The sequence below is a fragment of the Crocuta crocuta genome, unplaced genomic scaffold (assembly GCF_008692635.1).
Source record: "Crocuta crocuta isolate KB4526 unplaced genomic scaffold, BGI_CrCroc_1.0 scaffold463, whole genome shotgun sequence".
Lineage (NCBI taxonomy): Eukaryota > Metazoa > Chordata > Mammalia > Carnivora > Hyaenidae > Crocuta > Crocuta crocuta.
In genome coordinates this window covers 1,082,977-1,102,559 of record NW_027527929.1, presented here as the reverse complement: position 1 = coordinate 1,102,559, position 19,583 = coordinate 1,082,977, and the positions used below count along the sequence as shown (strand labels likewise).

The following is a 19,583-nucleotide window of genomic DNA, read 5'->3' as shown; positions in this document are numbered from 1 at the left end:
TATTAAGCAATTTATGAATCAGACAGCATTCTATGTAGCAAGTAGAGAGATACTCTAAGGAGTTGTTCAAAAGGGGAGGTTTTTACTGGAAGTAAGACAGGTCAAGGAAGTTATTACTGAAAGAAAGGATTGTTTCAAGCCAGGACATCCTTTTTGTGAGGAAGGGAGTGGTGGGGTTTTTAATTGTACAGATTATCTCAGAGTGCTGATCTGGAAAAAATTTCAGGCTGACTGGTAGAAGGTCACATTCTTGGGTTTGGTTGAAACTGTAATTAATTCTTGGTTTGCTGGTGGGGGCAGTGAAGGGGGTGAATGACACCATCTGGGGCTTGTTGTCTCTTTTTGAATAATACTGTTATCCCCAGAAAGTTAATTCATGCTTTCCCCCAGTTAATCCCCACTTCCCTGTTAGAGCCAAATACATCAGCTCCTTTAATCCTTATATCAACCCTATGAGGCTGATACTTTTATCATCGCCATTTTACAGTTAAGCAAATTGGGTCTCTGGGAAGTTAGGGAACTCATGCTAATGGAGAGACTAAAATGGAGTCAGCGTTGCTAAGAGGGTCATTTAAAATCAGGGCACCTGGCTGGCTCAGTTGGAAGAGGATGCAACTCTTGATCTTGGGGTCATGGATTGGTGTCCCATATTGAGTGTAGAAATTACTTAAATAAATTTTAAAAAATAACTTGAACATTTTAAAAATGAATAAGTAAATAAATTAATTAATTTTTAAAAATGGAACCAGGAAGATGTTGAGGATGTGGAGCCTATACATGTCTTCTGTCTCAAATTCTTGCAATTTTTGCTGAATTCAGCTAAAAGCCAAGGCACCTGCTACATATTAAAAGGACATAAATAGGCTTTCTGCCTAACACTAGCCCTAGCAAGCAATCACATAGATATTAGTGTAACTATAGCTATACGAGCACAAATTACATTTTGTTCAAAACGACTATGTAAATCCTCTTTCTTCTTTAAAAAACTCTGAACTCCTTTGTCTCTCCAGAGCATGCTTTCAGTTTTGATCGAATCTGTGTCTCCTGGATTGCAATCCATAAAACCCCAAATAAACACACATATTTTATTTCGTAGCTTGCAATTTTCTCTTTCATTGGTCGACATGCAAAACAACATTCTATATGGCTTATGGCTTGCTCACTCCTAAAATCCCTGTAGTTACTTGGTCACACCTGCCCTCGAGAAAGCTTCCTGAAAAATGACTCAGATTCTCTAGATGACTTTCTTAGTCTTCTTCCATCCCTCTTCCCCTTTGCCTCTTTGGTGAATCCTCTCCTTTCTTGGTTTCTAGAACTCTCCTGGTTCTCCTGCTCCCCCCTTTGACTTCTCATGATCCCCTCTGGTTTGAGGCTCCCCAAGGTTCTCTACTCTTCTCTCTACCTTTTGCCTCCTCTAACTTGCTCTTCCTCAAATCTGTCATTCACTCTACAGACATTTAGGATGAGCCTGCACCCTGCAAGACTAGCGCCCTGCCCTGGAGGCACAAAGGGAAAAAGACAGACAAAGCCCTGCCCCTGGGGGACTTAGGGTTGAAGAGAGAGAGAGTTATCAACTGAGGTCAGTGCCATGCTGAAAGGTCACCAGGCTCAGCCTGGCCATCCAGGGGAGGTTGTCCCGAGCAATCATTGCTTGAACTGAAGTTTGAAGGAACACTTTTTCAGGCAAAGGGAGCACCATATGCTAATATCCAATGGACTTATTTTGTGACTTTACCCCCACGCTGCAGTGGGAACTCTCTGAGCATTGGGCCAGGCCTGTCTGCTTCAAGACTCCAAACCCAGCAGTTGACGTGGGGCTGGCACACAGCAAGTGTGAGTGGATGAAGTGGGGACTGATGAATTAATGAGTGAAAAAGCACCTGCCTAAACAGATTGGGAAAAAGTCTCCATGGTTGAAGCTGAGAGACTCAGGGGGGCCATGGCTGGGTGAGATGGAAGGGTCAGCAGAGGCCAGACCACTCAGAACTTAGATGAGGACAGGTCTCAAGCAAATCAACATTTTAAAATGATGACTCTGGCTGCTGCCAGAGAGTAGACTGTAGGAGTAGAGTGGAAGTGGGGGGTGGGGGTGGCAGTCATGTAGGTGAGGGATGAGGGTGGCTTGGACTTGGTGGTGACTGGGGATTTGGAGAGAAGTAAATGCATTAGAAAGATATTTCGAGAGTCAGAGGTGAGGGATGAGAGGTGGGGAGTCTAGGGAAGGAAGCCACCCTCAATACCACCCAGCACTCTGGCTTGGATGCCTGGATGGATGGTGGTGGCCTTCACTGGGGTAGACAACAAGAGAGGAAGACCAGGCTTGGTGGTGGAATGCAGGAGGGAAAAGAAAGTCATGAGTTCAGTTGAGATATGTCAGGTGGAGGGGCTCTGAGCAAATCAGGCAGGCAGCTGGCGTGTGGGTGGAGCTCAGAGCAGGCCTGGGGTGTCCTGTGTCCTATGTCTCATCCCTTTGCACCAGCAGCACAAACCCCCTCTCAGGCCCTCAGGTTCAACCCTCAGCCACCTCACCTGCTTCCTGTCCATCCATCCCCCACCTTCCACATCCACAAGGTGAGTCAACCTATCCTCTTCCTCTGTAACAGGGGGAGAATAACAGTATCCACCATCCTCCTTCCGTGAGATAGGACACAAATGCTGAGATGTGGGCCAGACGCTAGTTTCTGTTCTCCTTCCCTTCAGGCCAAATAAATGTATTTCTCGAACCTTCTGTGGACCAAGTTTGGTGCTGTTCGTCTCCCAACAGTCTAGTCTTGATCTTACCACACCTCTGTGTTAAAGATCTTTAGGGTTTTCCAAAAAGACTGGCTACTTCCTGGCCAGGCTGATCCCAAACCACTTCCCAGCCTCTCCCCCCACCCCATTTCTTTAGGTCCTGCTTTCATCATATAGACAACTGCACCTTTCCCAAGCATGTTTCACACCTACCCATCCGCTTTCCCTCCCTCTCTTTTCTCCTCCCCCTGCCCAAGGGCTGTTCTGCTTCCCAGGCACCTCCTCCAAGAGCCTTCCCTGGAGCTCCGTGAGAGCGAGCTCTACCACGTCCAGATTACTACAGCCCCTTCGTGCTCCTCTTAGGTTCTGACCCTCCTGGCACTCACTGGGCTTCCTTTGAGTTATCGGGCTCCTTTTCCCAACACATCAGCTCACTGAACACAGAGAAGCACTTGAGTTCACCACTGTGGTACTCTGGTGCCTGGCGCCATGCCCAGCCCACCATGGGGCTCGGCTGATACTGGTGCAGGAAATCAACAGAGCCTCAAATGCAATTTCATGTTGATCCATCTCATCTTCCACAAAGGCCAGAAAACAGACCAGAAGGTCATTCTGGCCTGGGGATGATAAACTTTTTCCCAGAATCTGCTCTGTGAGACAAAGTCCAAGACAAGCAAACAGAGATCAAAGTGGCCTCTGGGCCCCCTCACCTTATCAGGGTCATAGTGGCCAGCACATCCCACCCAGGGCCATGGAGTGGATTGACCGGGACCATGTCTACCCTGTGTGCTGTGGCTTGTGGGAGACAGGGACGTTTTGGGCATAAAAATTAAGAAATTCAAGGTCCAAAGCTCTCCCTGGGGTTTCAACTACTTCTCCTTCCTAATAATGCAGAGGGCATTTCTGTCATTATGTGATAGTCTTGGGCTTTGGAGTCTGAAAGATCTGGGTTTGAATACCTGTCTGTCATCTGCTGCAGGACCAATGTCCCAGGGACAGGACCGCCATGAGGATAAATGAGATGATAAAAGGCTTAGATCAAAAGGCATACTCAGCCCTCCATCATGAACACATAGCATTCATCTTCGTCTCCCCTTCACCTACAGGCATCCCTGCCCAGGTGGAGGAGTGGTGAGGCTCGCTTCTGTTCCTCTTTCCAAATCTGGACAAGAAGGTCCAGAGGAATGAAGCAACTGTCCTAAAGCATGGGTCCCCCACAACACGTCCCCAGGACTGGCCAGCCTGCCTCTGGCGGGACAGACACTAGGGCTGGCGCTGTTGGAAACGTGGGTGTGGGCCGTGTCTGTGCTGCACCATCTGCCACCCGGGCCAGAGTGTGACTGTGAAGTTTGTTGATACTTAAAAAATTTTGAAAGTAACACATAACAAAGTTCAAAAGTCCACTTTTAACTGTGCCTTCTTGACACATGTCACCATCGTTAGTGTTGCGCGAGCCAGACCCAGGATGAGATGAGCCCGCGGGGTCTTTGGCATTCACGGTGGCAGAGCGCAGCTCTGTATGAAGGACACGGTCTGAGTCTGATCAGGAGTTTCCACCGCCGGGAATCCCCCCAAGGAGAAAGACCTCACTGCTAAATGTTGATCCCTCCAAATTATAATATTTGCCTTCACCTTGTCTAATGTTTAATCCATGTTTATCCAGCACCTTATTGATTAACGGTCTGAGGGAAGTGACAAGGCAGCAGGAGCCTTGAGACCATGGACGGCACTGTGGGGCTGCGGGTGCTACTGTGCGTGTGCCTGGCCTCCCTCCTCATCCCGCAGGCCATGCCCACTCAGGGTTCACCCCCAGGCAGGCCCAAAGTCAGCAAGGTATGTGGGTAAACCCTCAGGCCAGAAATAGGCAGCTGGGCCAGAATGGACCCGGGAGGGACACAAGACCCTTACCCCGGGGGCCAGGGCCACCCCCATCCACTTCGACCACCGCTGAGTGGAGAGGTGATGTCCCAGCAGCTCAGGGAAGGTGAGGCAAAGGGGTGGAGGACACAAGCTGTGACCCACTCCCATCCCTTGGCCGATAACTACGGTCCCCTGCACATTCCCACTCATACTTGTCCCGATTTTGTTTTACAGAAGCGACAGACTGTGGACACAGTGAGTGAGAGTCTCTACAAAGGGGTCTGTGGTGGGGCCATACTGCAGCCTATTTACCCTCGTGCTTCAGGGGGCGCCCTGGGCAGAGGGACTCTATTTCCCAGAAACGGGGGCTTTCATGCCCCACTGCGTGGTCTCTGGCAGAGAGGACAGAACGGGTCTTCCCAGGAGATCTGGTCTGTTCTCTGGGCACCTGGCATCTGAGCTGGGTGTTGAGCCCCCGCACAACATGGGGGGCCTCTCACTGGCTCAAAGCCCCCACCCCCCATCACTGCCACAGCCCCTCACATCTCACTCTAGAGTGTCGACGGCGTGACCATCCGGAGTTTGAAAGTCAACTGCAAAGTCACCTCTCGCTTCGCCCACTATGTCATCACCAGCCAAGTGGTCAACAATGCCGATGAAGCCAAGGAAGTGGCATTCGATGTGGAAATCCCCAAGACAGCCTTCATCAGTGACTTTGCCATGTGCGTGCCTTGGTCGATTCCCACACCCAGAGCTGTCCATGCACCAGCCCAGCCCCAAACCACAGCTCAGGGTGGCCGGATGGTGCAGACCATCTTCTCTGTCCCAAAGAGCCACAGGCCAACCCCGGCACTCTAGGTCTTCCATCTTGGAGGTGAAGTGGAGCCACTGACAGCATGTTTTCAGCATAGGGCCAGGGGACCAAAGGCAGGCACCGAGGCTTCTTGTTGGATTCTGTAGCTGTTGGCCGCTCACCTCACTGCTGTGGGGCGTCTGAACACCTCTGTGAGCAATGGGAGGAGCCTCCCATGAGCACTCACCCAGACAGGGCCTTCTCAGGGCCTAGGCTAGGAGCACCCCCAAGATGAAGGACTGAGTGGTCAAGGGCGGGGCACCTCCCCTGAGGGCTTCTTCCTCCCTACAGCACAGCAGATGGAAAAGCATTCATCGGCGACATAAAGGACAAAGTGACTGCGTGGAAGCAGTACCGGAAAGCCGCCGTCTCAGGAGAGAATGCTGGCCTTGTCAGGTGAGTTGTGGGCCTTGCTGCCCCGTCTCTGGTGCTGTCCTCCTCAGCCTTGGGTGGAGAGCAGCCCCAGGCTGATGGGAGGTGAGCAAACTGCCCAGACCCAGATGCTGGCACAGGTGCACCGGACAAGGCTGGCATTGACCTGCGATCTTCCCAGTCCAGCCTCTGAGAGAAGGGGACCCTGTCCTTGAGCCCTGACCCTGGCCAGCCAGCTAAGACTAGGGTGAAGGGCAAAGAAATCTGGGAGTAGCATAAATGTAAGAGAAAGTGATTCTGAGGGCCATGCTTTAGGTGACAAGAACCCACATGTCACTCACCGTTTGTCTGTGTGTCGTGGCTGCTGGTGGTATGTGCAGGGCCTCGGGGAGAACGATGGAACAATTCACCATCCACCTCACCATCGGTCCCCGGAGCAAGGCCACCTTCCGACTGACCTATGAGGAGGTGCTGAAGCGAAGACTCACACAATACCACATTGACATCAAAGTCAAGCCCAAGCAGCTGGTGCACCATTTTGAGGTAGATCGCAGGTGGCTGTATGCAGGGGAACCATATCTGGAGCAGGGGTCCTGACTCTCTGTCACCATGGCTCAGAGCACTGGCTCAGGACCCACTGTGTGCTATCCCAGGCCTGAGCACATAGGAAAGGGACTGACTTCTTGGGCGGGTTCTAGTGGGTTCTTCATGGGCAGGAAGCTACCTGAACCCTCCAGTCTCCTCCTCCTCTCTGAGCCTCGGCTTGCTCATCTGTTAAATGGGGCTTCCTGTGTGCCCCAGAGCTGCCACAAGGATCACAACAGATATTAAATATCCAGGTGGTTGGTATCTAGGAAGTCCGCAGCAGCCTGAGGGGCTGTGACCATCGCTGGCACCTCAGTGGTGGCCGAGTTGAGAGGCCCAGGCACACACACCTTCGTTTGGCCAATATTTTTTGAGTGTGTACAACAGGCCAGGCCCTGTGCTGAGGGCTGGGTGGGTGTGGCCCACAGTAGGTGGCCAGGACATTGTTGGCTCTTGGCTGAGACTTGATGGTGGCCCGAATGGGAGCCTGGGTGCTTCAATGATGCAGATCGACGTGGACATCTTTGAGCCCCAAGGGATCAGCAAGCTGGATGCCCAGGCGTCCTTCCTCCCCAAGGAACTGGCGAGCCAACTCATCACGAAATCCTTCTCGGGGAAAAAGGTGTGTGGCATGTCTGGGGGTGGTGGCGGGCCCCCAAGACTTCTCAGCCAGGCCCAGCCCCTCACGAAGTGTCAGGCTTGGTCTGGGAACCAGCCAGGGGCTGCAGGCTGCCCTAGGGGTGAAGAAGGTAGGCATTTTGTGGCTGGCATCCCGGGGAACTCAGCACTGCTGGTTCTTCCAGTGACTTAGCAAAATCCCAAGTGCTGAAGCTGGGGAAGGCATCCATGCTGGTTACAGGGTCTAGGGTGTGCTGCTGACTTGCCTGAGCCTCAATTTTCCCTTCGCCGGTGTTGCATGCTTGGGAAAGCATTCAGGGAGACATAGGGCCCATGAGGAGATCCCATGTGCTGCTGTAGTCAGGAGTCCAAGCTCCAGGCCTCTCGGAAACAGAACTAAGTTTGGGAAGGCCTTTGGGCTACCCCGCCACTTACCACTTGGCACTCACCTCCCATTTGCAGGACTCCGCACGGTCTCCTGCTTGCCCCTCCCCAGGTCCCAGAGGGGTGTGGCATCTGCGTGGGTGATGCCCAGCTAGTGCCCTGCTTTCTAACTTGCCCTCAACTGGAGCCAGGAACAAGCCCTTTAGTCCTCACCTACCTTTGGTAGTGACCCCACAATAATCACATAAAAGGAATGCTTCTTACAGTTTTGGAGGGGTTCGTTTTTAAATAAAATAGGATATCCCAGATTGTTACCCAACATGCTTGCTTTTAGTAGGAGACCAAGAGGTGGGTCTGTGTCTCCCTAACAATCCTTTTCAAGTTTTGTGGGGGCTTTTTGATAAGTATATTTTACTTCTATAACAAACAAATACAAAGTAAAAATTTTAAAGTATTTAAGGAAAAATGGAAAGTTAGGAAAGTATAGAAAAGCACTGAGTGAAAACCATCCCTAATTTCCCTGAGCACCAACACCAAGTCAAACCAGACCTCAGCCTCTGCCCTGGGTCCTTCCTCCCAGCCTCCCCTCTTTGTCTACCTGGCAGGGGGCGGGGGCCCTGTTTTCCAGCACAGTATTATAGTCTTGCTTCCGTACTCCACAGTTTGCATTAACTGATGTCTCTCGTGTTCTCTACTGCTATTATTTTGTACCCAAAGTGGTGATGCTTGTTGTAGAAAAGCCCAGTGAATCAGAAGCATGTAAGCAAAGAAACAGAGGGCCCACCAGACTCATTTCTATGCCCATGCAACACATACACACACACACACACACACACACACACACACACACACACACACCTTATGTTGTGCTTGCGAACACCCCGGCTGCAGGCTGCCCAAGCCAGTAATGCCTCACACCCTCTGTGGTTCCAGGGTCATGTGCTTTTCCGCCCTACTGTGGGTCAGCAGCAGTCCTGCCCCACGTGCTCCACATCCTTACTGAATGGGGACTTCAAGGTGACCTACGATGTCAATCGAGACAAACTCTGTGACCTCCTGGTGAGCCTGAAGCTACTGACCCGAGACTCAGAGGGCAGGCATGGGTGCTGTCACAGGGGCCTCACTTGTTCCTTTGTGTTTTAGGTTGCCAATAACCACTTTGCCCACTTCTTTGCCCCCCAAAACCTGACAAACCTGAACAAGAACTTGGTTTTTGTGATTGACATTAGCACCTCTATGGAAGGCCAGAAAGTGAAGCAGGTAAACTGTGGCTGTAAACAGTTCAGCCAGCAGAGGCTTCTTCACCTTTGGCATGCACCCCAAGGTGTTATTGCCAGAGTCTGGGTTCAGGATTTCTGTCCCTCCGTTGGAGGCAGAGGTGGGCAATCTCACAGGAAATCCCCGCGGTGGGGGCTCTGGCATCAGCCACTCCCTCACTGTGCAACCGTGGCAAGTGCATTCACTTCTTGGTAGCAAAATAAGGAGAGCAATGCCCATGGGGTCATGAGTCTGGAGATGAGGGTGCTGGGAAGATGAAGCCTTCTGCTGAATGTGCCAGGGACAAGCGTGCTGTCCACGAGGAGTCTCGCAGCAGGGAACAGCCCACCCAGTGCCTTGCCCACGGTGCAGGGAGACCATGGCTGAGTGTCAGAGACTGAGCCCCCTGTGGTCCTCTTTCTTGATCCTGCCCTGTTCAAGCTCCTGGGTCTTTCCTCTTCCCATGCTGGGTCCCTTGTCTTCTCCATCCCCCCATCCACCCCCAGGGCTCCAGAGACACTCCTCTCCCGGGACCACCTGGCTGGCCTGTCCACCCCCCCACTTGTCCACTGTGTACCTCTGCCTTGGGGATCTCTCAAAGGGGCATCTGGTGCTGATGGGAGGCACTCTCCTGGGGCTGTTCCTCCACTGACTGTCCTCTCCTTACAGACCAAGGAGGCGCTCCTTAAAATCCTGGGGGACATGCGGCCAGGGGACTATTTCGACCTGGTCCTCTTTGGGTCTGAAGTGCAATCATGGAGGGGTGCATTGGTGCAGGCATCTGCCGCCAATCTGCGCGCGGCTCAAGACTTTGTGCGGCGCTTCCTCCTGGCTGGGGGTAAGGGCAGGGGTCTCGCGCCACGTTGGAGTCGCTTCTGTCTCCTTGGAATGAGGTCATACGCTGGCCTACTTTCCTTCCTTTGCAGCCACAAACCTGAATGGAGGTTTGCTCCGGGGAATCGAGATCTTGAACCAAGCGCACAGGAGCGTCCCGGAACCCAGCAATCACGCCTCAGTTCTCATCATGTTGACAGACGGCGAGCCCACAGAGGGTAAGCACCTCCAGGGCCGTGGTGGGAGGTGGTGATCTCTTTGCGACTGAAGGCGTTCAAGCTGAGCTTGGAGGTGCTATTGGGGGGCAGAAAGGCTCCAGGCAAAGTCAAGCCCTGGTCTAAAGACAGAGTTCAGACTATAACGTCTGCAGGAGAGAGAAGGCATACTTCTAGGCTGAGCTGGGAAATTGGAGAAGTATCTATATGACCCAAGGTTGCACAGACCCCAGGACGACAGGCAGGTTTCCTAGATGGAATTTAATGAACTGTGTATTCAGCGCTGACCGTGTGCCAAACATAGCACTAGGGACCCAGAAGAGATACCATGAGAACCAGATTCGTCTCTGTCCTTAAGGAGCACAGAGTTCACTGGGGGAGGCTGACCGAGGAACAGAAGTTCTGCCGAGGGCCCTGAAAGAACAGGGTGCCAGGAGGCTGCGGGACTGTAGATAAGGGCACCTGGCCCAGGCGGGGTCCCAAGAGGCTCTCTGGAGGAGGTGACCCATGAGCTTAGGCTGGAAGGAGGAGAGGAGGAGCAGGAAGAGATCCCTGGCAGAGGGAGAAGCTTGAGCAAAAAAAAATAAAAAAAGTTTGTGCGATGACAGGGCCTGCCTAAGAACAGCAAGTGCAAAGTGCAGAATAGGGGAATCAAGGGTGGGAAGGTCGCAGGGCCTCACAGGCCATGGCAATGACCCATGGGAGGGTTTAGAGCAGAATCCGATCTCCTTATGATAGAGCCATATACCTGGGCAATTCCCTGGGAGGCTGTTAGGAGCTGATGTAGTGGTTGGGGGGCAGTGAGAGACATTGCCTCAAGACGCTGGTGGGGACTGAGGATGAGGGGGCTCTGAGATAGAAGGCTTGGCCCCCAGGGAGTGTGCCCCAAAGGCCCATTGCGCACCTACATGCCTGTGTTTGGTATCCTGTCACTGCATGGGTGTGTGGCTTGCAGGGGTGACAGACCGTTCCCAAATCCTCAAGAACGTCCGCAACGCCATCCGGGGCAGGTTCCCGCTCTACAACTTGGGCTTTGGCCACAATGTGGACTTCAACTTCCTGGAGGTCATGTCGATGGAGAACAACGGAAGGGCACAGAGAATTTACGAGGACCATGATGCCACCCAGCAGCTACAGGTCTCCTCCTACCCCCCTGGCCCCCAATGCACCACCAATGGCATGCCATGGGGGAGCCGGGTCTGAGCAGCCTTTTGCCCATCCATCCAGAGGACAGACAAAGCTCTGGAATGCGGTTTGAATCAGCCGCATGACCTCAAACCAGTTACTTAACCCCTGTGAATCTGCAATTCCATCTATAAAATGGGGGTCCCAATACTCCACTTTGTGAGGGGGTCTCCCCATTGGGTGCCCCGGGTGGCCCATCAGCTCTGAGGCTGTGCTCCCCAACCCCCCTGCAGGGCTTCTACGACCAGGTAGCGAACCCCCTACTGGTGGATGTGGAGTTGCTCTATCCCCAGGACACCGTCTCAGCCCTGACCCAGCACCGCCATAAACAGTACTATGAAGGCTCGGAGATCATGGTGGCTGGGCGCATCGCTGACCACAAACTGAGCAGTTTCAAAGCCGATGTGCTGGCCCGTGGGGTAAACAGTGGGCTGCGGAGGGCGGAGAGGTCAGGCAGCCCCCAGAGGCTCCAAATCCACACTTGGTCTCCACCTCTGTACCCCTGCCCCCAGGCCTCTCTTTCCCCAAAGTAGTGTCCCATCCCTGCACCATGGCACACATACCCCAGGCCAGAACATTCCTCCATGTAGGCATCCAGGGGACAGGCTGGGATGGAACCCAGCCTTGGGTTTAGTCCCTTGGCCCAAAATGAATCTCCTGTTACTCCTTACATCGTTCTCCCCAAAGCCAAGAGAGAGCAAGAGGACGACCTCTTCCTTTTCACTTGACAGTCTTTTCCCAAACACCCAAATTTGTGTCACAGTGCAAGCACATGTGTGCGTGTGCACGCTGTGGGGGTCACAGGCATGTGAGACATGCACGCTGCCCTGCTGGGGGTAGCTTCAAACCTTGCCATGTAGTCAAGTGTTCAGAACGAGGGCTTTCAGTGAGGAAAGCTGCACCAGACCCTGGCTCTACCCTGACCAGCTGGGTGACCTTGAGCAAATGAGTCCAGCTCTCCAGGCCTCAGTTTCTTATTCTGTACCATGGGGTAATACTGCACTGGAGAGTTTTGTGGAGTAAGTGAAATAGTCTGTGTAATGTATGTGTGCAGTACCTGGAGCTCAGGATGCCCTCAGGAAGTGACGTCCCCATTATCGTAGCTGGGGAGAGAATAGCATTTGCGGGTGCGGACGCAGTGGGCATTTGAAGCCGGGGGCGGGGGTGGACATGGTGGAAGCAGCTAGATGGTGGAAGTAGCTGAATGCCTGACGGCATCTCCCACTGAGAGTAACTTCAGGAGGGCAGGGTCTGATCCTCCCAGCCTGGGATCCCCAGAGCCGAGGCCACTTTGGCTCACTGAGAGGGCCCAGAAAGCATGTGCGGGATGAAGGGATGAGTGAGGGTGAGGAGAGCAGGCTCAGGGAAGGGCGGTGCTCAGAAAGAATCGCAGAGCCCGGACATCGCGGGGCCCCCGGACCCTCCAGCACCAGCCAGTGGTCGTGCCCCTCATGGTGCACGGCCCCTCTCCCCATCACGACCCTCAGGAGGGCCAAGAGTTCAAGGCGACCTGCTTGGTGGATGAAGAGGAGATGAAGAAACTGCTCCAGGAGCGGGGCCACATGCTGGAGAACCACGTTGAACGGCTCTGGGCCTACCTCACCATCCAGGAGCTGCTGGCCAAGCGGTAGGACCCCTGCGGCTGGGGCGGACAGCAGGGCCTCTGCACCAATGAGGTGAAGGAGAAGGGGTGGTTCTGGGCCTTCAAGGTTGGGAGCAGGTCAGCTTGACTGGCCTTCGGCTTTGCTGAGTTAATATCAACCAGTTAGTCAACAGCGTGGGCAGGACCCGGTTTGCCCCCGCTGAGCCGCCGGGTGTGGGGGGAGGCTGCCCTTTACTGCGGGGGCCTCTGCGTCCAGACACGCTTGTGTAATCCTCACAGCCTGCAGGGGAATTTCCTCATTATCCCTGTTTTGCAAATGAGCAAGCTGAGACTCAGAGAAGTTAGACCACTGGCCCAGAATCTTCCAGCTGTTAAATTCTGTGTCTTTCTGAAGCGCATTCCCCCAACCGTGCCAAATCTCCAGGTTTTCCGGGTGGGGGGGCTTGAAATCACGAGGCTTTGAAGGCAGCCACGGAACAGGGGCACTGCAGGTGCCTGGTATGTGTTTGCTGAATGAGTGAGTGAACAAATGAGCAAAAGGATCCGGGAGTGCAAGTCCGTTGTCATCCAGGCTGCAGGGCTTGCAGCTGCTGTGTGCCTTGTAGGATGAAGTTGGAGGGGAAGGAGAAGGCCAACGTGACGGCCAAGGCCCTGCAGATGTCGCTGGCCTACCAGTTTGTGACCCCGCTGACCTCCATGATCATGAGAGGCATGACGGATGAGGACGGCCTGGAGCCCATCATTGACAAGCCCCCCGAGGGTAGGGGCTCTGCAAAGGGGAGGCTGTGGGTCTGCAGGGGCTTCTGAGGGCCAAAACCCTCCTGGGCTTTGATTCTCTTCCCTTTCTCTCCCTTTCAGATTCTCTGCCTTTGGGTGAGTTTTTTCAATCATGTTGGTTTTTCCGGAGGGGCTCCTGGGGGCCGGGCAAGCAGCTGGTGCTCCAGCCCCCGGTCGCGTATCCCCTGCTCCACGTCCTCCAGCCTCTCACCGCAAACCAGCTGCTGCCCCTGTGCCTGGGGAGCCCTTGTGCAGCCTCCTCCATCCGGGCCTCCGTGTGAGCCTGTGTCTGCCAGGCGGCGGGCTGGGGGGGCGGGGGAGGCCTGGGAGCCCAGGCCTGCTTGGCCTCTGGGCCCGGGGTGCCCTTGGGGAGTATGCCTTTGAGGTAGGGCGCTGAGGGTGATGCTGTCCTCTCTCGCTGCCCCCCACAGAGATGCTGGGACACAGAAAGAGTAAGTGGCGGCATCCCACGGACACACATCTCCGCTTCTCTCCTCCTCGTGCTGCTGTCCCTCAGGCGGTGCATTCAGTCCTGAGCGAAGCCCCTATTTTCCTGAGGACCAAATGACACCCTGCCCGAGGCTTCCTCACTGCCTCTTCCTGGGCTCCTCGGAGCTGCCCCCTGGCCCTGCCTGGCCTCCCCTTATGCCAGCAACTCCATCAGGCGCCCATGGAAGGAAGCAGACCCGGGGCCAGCACACCAGGAGGCATCAGGGGCTCGGGGTCACAGCTCCTGTGGCTTCAGGCCGGCCACCTGGGTGGAGGGGCCTGGGAAAAGGAGGCAGTGGCCCCAGGAAAGTGGGATGCCATCCTCCTAACTCCCATCCATTCCCTGCCAGCATTCGTGCTATCGGCCTTGCAGCCTTCCCCGACTAGACCCAGCTCCAACATCCAGCAGTTGCCAAACCGAGTGACTGGCGGTGAGTCCTGGGGAGGGCCTGGGGGACACCCCCGCCTTGCTCCTGGCCGGCCCCAGCCCAATCTAACAGACTCCATGCTATGTCTCCAGTGGACACTGACCCCCACTTCCTCATCCACGTGCCCCAGAAAGAGGATACCCTGTGCTTCAATATCAACGAGGAGCCTGGTGTGGTCCTGAGCCTGGTGCAGGACCCCGACACAGGTATGGGTGACATCACTACCTCTGCCAGACAGTGTGGGGCCTGGACTCCTCGGCCCTCAGTGTGCAGCTACAGATAGGACAGAGGCAGTGGCCGCCACTTCCCACAGCCTGTGCCCCAGTCACCTGGTGGGGCTCAGCTGCCTCCTTCTCTCCCATCCACCTGCCCTAGACGGCACCTGCTTCATGGATGTGTGCCCAGGGCAGGCACACAGGACCCTATGCCTAGAAGGGCCCATGCTTGGTTTAATACTCTGCTCTAACTATTTTGAAATTCTTAATGTTTTTTGAACAAGGGGCCCCTTACTTCCATTTTGTACCAAGATCTACAAGTTACATAGTGATCCTGCCCTGCCTTCAGCCACGCCAAGGGGGCCTCTGAGTCCATCCCCTGACAGTGCTCTGGCCACTCTCTCTCTCCTGCCCGCCCCCTCCCAGTCCAGTCAGGCCGTCTGCAAGGATTCGTTGAGTACCTCCTGGGGGCCATGGGTGCAATAAGTCCCCACCTTGTGGAGTTTCGGGAAGGGAGACAAACAGACAAGCAAATTCTGAGATGACAGCCTCAAAGCATGAGGCATTTTGTGTTAGGGAAGGGGAGATGACGAGGGGGCTTTGGGGCTGCTCAGGTCAGAGGAGGCCACTGTGGCAGGGATGAGGGCCGCAGAGAAGGAGCAGGCCCAAGTCCCGCAAGACCTCCTCACAGCCTGGAGGCGAGGGCTCAGTGGCAGGTAGTGTGGTGGGAGGGGAGGGGAGCCGAGTGGTGCTGTGTGGCCTCCACCAATCCTGAAAGTCCCCTCAGGAGGGGAGCCCCTCGAAGCTGGTGCCAGGCGGGTGGAGTGTGGGCGGCATGAGCAAAGGCAGGCTGGTGGGGTCTGGCAAGAGCGGGCCCCTCCCTGACACGGACGGCCCGTCCCCCCGCTGCAGGCTTCTCAGTGAATGGGCAGCTCATCGGCAACAAGGCCAGCAGCCCCGGGCAGCATGAGGGCACGTACTTTGGGCGGCTGGGGATCGCAAACCCTGCAACAGACTTCCAGCTGGAAGTGACTCCTCAGAACATTACGCTGAACCCTGGCTTGGGCGGACCCGTGTTCTCCTGGAGGGACCAGGCTTCAGTGCGGCAGCATGAGTAACCAGGCCGGGCCTGGGGACCGGGTGGCGAGGCAAGGGCTGGGGTGGGGAGGGACACGGCATGAAGCCCCAGAGCCAGCTTAGCTGCCTGAGCTTGCCGGGCCCCGGTCACCTGAGCCATGGCAGTGAGTGACATCCATGTGGCCTCCCTGTCATCTGGGCAGACATGTGGTCAGAGCACTCCACGCACTTCCTTCAGATCCTGGACATGCCAGGAAAGACGACTCACCTCCCGGGCCCTACATGAAGGCTACCTGTTCCCTGACACTCCAGAGTGTTCTTTCAGCACCTGTATTAGCATGCCTTGCCTTGTGTTTGTTCCTTCCTTCACTCATTCACTCAGCAAACTCTGCTAGGCACCAGAGCCTGACCCGGGGCAGAGAGCTATAGGAAGAGGTAGGCAGAGTCCAGGGTGGAGGACACAGATGATGAGTGGCAGTCAAAGGACACAGACTTTGATATTAGATAGGCTGGGTCCACGTCCTGGCTTTACCGCTTTCCAGCTGTGTGGCCCTGGGCAGGTTACTTAAGCTCTCTGAGCCTCACAGGATCAGAGTGAGAACTGCCTGATGCAGTCTGTAGGGAGGGCGCGGCACAGGGCCTAGCACCCTGTAGGGGCCCCACACACAATAGCAACACGTGAGGAGGAGCGCGCAGCCGGTAACACCCACCATGTGGGAGCGAGGGTGGGGAGCTCATGGGAGCCGGGTCCAAGAGGACGAGGGTGGCTGAACGGAGAAAGGTGTACTGTGGCTGCACCTGCACTCACGGCCACCCGGCCCTGCAGGGTAGTAGTGACCATCAACAGGAAGAGGAGCCTGGTGGTGTCCGTGGAGGACGGGGGCACTTTTGAGGTCGTCTTGCACCGGGTGTGGAAGGGGAGTGCCATCCGCCAGGACTTCCTGGGCTTCTACGTGCTGGACAGTCGCCGGATGTCGGCGCGGACACACGGGCTGCTGGGTACGACCCGCCAGGCAGGCAGAGCTGTGGGGTACGCTGTTGTAGCCAGCGGGCTCGCCGCGGGTCAGACTTGCAGCTGGGCACCAGAGCAGACTTCCCTCCAACTTGGCCATCGGGCTCAAAGGTCCAAAGAGGGCTTTTCCTAGGGAGGGTCTCATCCTTCAGAAAGGTGACCACACACAAGGTGAAACTAAGGCTCAAGTGGACCTGAGGGCGAGCAGGAGGGGTCCAACTAGCAGGAGAGTCCAAACAGACCAGGCTCACTAGGACCTCCTGGGTGTGATGGGTCACTGGCCAACACTGCTTCCCCCGGGGACCTTCCTGCAGACCCTGCTCTCTGTGGGCACCTCCCCCTCAGCCCTCTCTCCCCAGCCACGCTCCTTTGGCATCAGTCCAAAAAGGCAGGAGTTACAACCACCTGCCCATATATCTGCTTCTCTGGAGCAGGTGAACTAAAGGAGGCTTTTGATGCCAAAATGTATTGATGGAAATAGTCACGCCCTTAAGAAAAAACCTCCAAGCAACCCTAACCCTCCAGTGAGCACCTGCTGAGTGCAAGGCCCCCTGATGGTCACTGCTGCTTCCAATGTGCCTTTCCAGGACAGTTCTTCCACCCCTTTGATTACAAAGTGTCCGACCCCCACCCAGGCTCCGACCCCACAAAGACAGATGCCACAATGGTGGTGAAGAGCCGGCAGCTGACGGTCACCAGGTGGGTGGGTGGCTCTCCCAGATCTCTGCTGGGGCCTTCCTCTGGGTGTCACATAGATGGAGTGGGCTTCCCGGAGGGGGTGCAGCCCTGCTGAGTCCAAAAGTTAACTCCAGCTGATTTATATCTCCCCAGGGGCTTGCAAAAAGACTACAGCAAGGACCCCCGGCACGGGGCTGAGGTGACCTGCTGGTTCATCCACAACAATGGGGCTGGGCTGATCGATGGTGTTTACACTGACTATATCGTCCCTGACATCTTCTGAGCCCCCTGGCCAACACGCCTGTCCTTCCTTGGGACCGCGGCAGTGGGGCACAGCGTCCTGACCCACTGCTCAGGCCACATCCTGCTGCTCAAGCTGACCCACTGTGTCAAAGCACCCATGACTTCCATTAAAGAGAGGCTATGTCCAGTCCGGTCCGGCTGCTTTCTGGGAGGGAGGATGGCGGGGAGGCAATCCAAGATGCCGCCGCCAGGAAGGGCTCAGCGGTCACAGCAGACCTGGAGGCTGGAGGGAGCCCGTGCCAACTCCACCACCGCCCCACCCTGTTCACTGCAGCTGCCTGACCCCGTGCCCTCTGAGTGCCTGGAGTGTCCCCTGCACACAGCTATCCCTAGAGGTCCAAGGCCCAAAGGACACTGGCAGCCTATACAGGCACTGTTCTAAGTGCCTTCATTGAATTAACTAAATGTATGTTCCCTACAGCCCTAGGGGGATACTCTTATGCCCATTTACAGCTGAGGAAGCTGAGGTTAGGTGACTTGTCCCAAATTGTTCCCGAGTGGCCCAGCTGGGATTTGAAGCCATGCTGTCTGGTGCCAGCATCTGTGTGCTTACGTACCCCACTGTGAATACTCCCGTCAGGCTGGCAGCTGATGGCCACAATCCGTTGGGATTGGATTCTAGGTATTCCAGAGCATCACCAAAATGAACGTAAGAAAGGCACAAACCATATATAGACTTGGGGTCCCAAGGTCATCCTGCTGAGAGCTGTCCGCTGTACCTCTGGGCACAGGGCCTCCCCCTCAGCTCGACTCTGCAACTGTGGCTTTGCAACCCCTGATACTGGGGATACTTTCCAAAGGCTGAGACAGCCAGTCCCCAGAAGCTGTGATTTCAGGGAGCCAGTAATGGCAGCCCACTGGCTCCCCATCCTGATGCCTGGAATGATCCTTTCAGGGCTCCTTCCCTTGGCTTCACCTTGGGACCCCGTTAAAGTTCAATGTCACAGGGTGCAGAAAGATGAGTCTATATTATACCTTGGGAGCTTCTAATTCTCTGGGTGAAGGTTGATGGGTGTTTCTTTTCCAAAGGTTTCTACTTTTTCTCTGCTGGCTTCTTCCAGTTCCCACTGCAACGGAGGCCCTTGAAGACCCAGATCAGTAACACAAATCCTGGGGCGCCTGGGTGGCTCAGTTGGTTAAGCGTCCAACTTCGGCTCAGGTCATGATCTCACAGCTTGTGGGTTTGAGCCCTGCATCGGGCTCTGTGCTGACAGCTCAGAGCCTGGAGCCTGCTTCAGATTCTGTGTCTCCCTCTCTCTGGCCCTCCTCTACTCATGCTCTGTCTCTCTCTCCTTCAAAAAATAAATAAACATTAAAAATTTTTTTAAAGTAACACAAATGCTGAGATCCAGGGCTGCCCCGGGCCCAGGGAACATAGAGCCCTCAGTGGCAGGTGGTGGGGGATGGGGGAGGGTGGCCAACAGTCTCAGAGTCCAGCCACCACCTGGAGCATCCTGGGCTTCTCGAGGCTGAGCTGTGGGCTGCCAAATAGCTGGCTGCCCTGAGCAAGGCCCTCCTGTAGAGTGGAAAAGGGGGGAGCCCAAAGATCTCTTAGATTCCGTCTAATTCTCAAGTCTGCATGGTGACCCTGGGTCCCTCCAAGTCCCCAGCTGTCCCTCCGGTGCCTGTTGAGCAGCTTCCGAAGTCCTATTTCGAGTTGTCCCTCCCACAAAACTCCAAGTAACTGGGGAGGAGGTGGTACCTAGAGGAAAAGCTGGGAGGCTCCCCAGGCAGCTGCAGGGTCACGAAGAGCCACCAGATACCGCTGTCAGGACAACAGTTCTGCCACAGTCCCCGTCACCCAGCAGTCAGTGACCATGGGCCCTAAGAATGACCACATGGATGAGATGTCCTGGAAGCCAGGAACCTCGTGGCTAGGCCACAGCCCAGCTCTGAGGGGGGGTCTTCGCTCTGCTCCAGGGGTCAGCATTGAGCTCACCAGCTGACAGCAGGGGCGTGCTAGGATTCCAGAAGCCTGGGGAGCACAGGCACTCCCGCTGGCCTCCCCCACAGGTGGTGACCATCTCAGCGGCTGGTTCACCTGGTCCAATGTCATCTTGCCGACTTGGCAACTATCATTGCTTCCGTGGCTCATGCCACCTCCA

General features: G+C 55.2%; 1 protein-coding gene across 2 annotated transcripts; it reads left to right on the top strand.

The window, feature by feature from the left end:
- The first annotated feature begins 4,452 nt into the window (after window positions 1-4,452).
- Window positions 4,453-17,605, top strand: ITIH1 (inter-alpha-trypsin inhibitor heavy chain 1). 2 transcript variants are annotated; one of them, XM_077749599.1, is made up of 22 exons: window positions 4,453-4,566; window positions 4,828-4,848; window positions 5,149-5,315; window positions 5,738-5,842; window positions 6,199-6,361; window positions 6,912-7,025; window positions 8,339-8,464; window positions 8,549-8,665; window positions 9,332-9,500; window positions 9,589-9,714; window positions 10,667-10,848; window positions 11,130-11,315; window positions 12,384-12,523; window positions 13,105-13,259; window positions 13,358-13,372; window positions 13,708-13,728; window positions 14,116-14,196; window positions 14,286-14,399; window positions 15,321-15,522; window positions 16,312-16,484; window positions 17,085-17,196; window positions 17,329-17,605. In XM_077749599.1, the coding sequence occupies exons 1-22, from the start codon at window positions 4,453-4,455 to the stop codon at window positions 17,456-17,458; spliced, it is 2,733 nt and encodes a 910-aa protein (XP_077605725.1). In that variant the 3' UTR covers window positions 17,459-17,605. The 2 variants fall into 2 exon arrangements, with proteins under 2 accessions (XP_077605725.1, XP_077605717.1); XM_077749591.1 differs by lacking the exons at window positions 4,453-4,566; window positions 4,828-4,848 and having other exon boundaries at window positions 5,155-5,315.
- The last annotated feature ends 1,978 nt before the right edge of the window (window positions 17,606-19,583 follow it).

What these genes read in the sequence shown, in the direction of transcription:
- ITIH1 (XM_077749599.1), top strand. Translation starts at nt 4,453, where the DNA reads ATGGACGGCACTGTGGGGCTGCGGGTGCTACTGTGCGTGTGCCTGGCC. An exon ending in CAGGAGCTGCTGGCCAAGCG is followed by an intron (nt 12,524 to 13,104) that starts GTAGGACCCCTG and finishes TGTGCCTTGTAG; the next exon opens with GATGAAGTTGGAGGGGAAGG. An exon ending in GCGGACACACGGGCTGCTGG is followed by an intron (nt 16,485 to 17,084) that starts GTACGACCCGCC and finishes GTGCCTTTCCAG; the next exon opens with GACAGTTCTTCCACCCCTTT.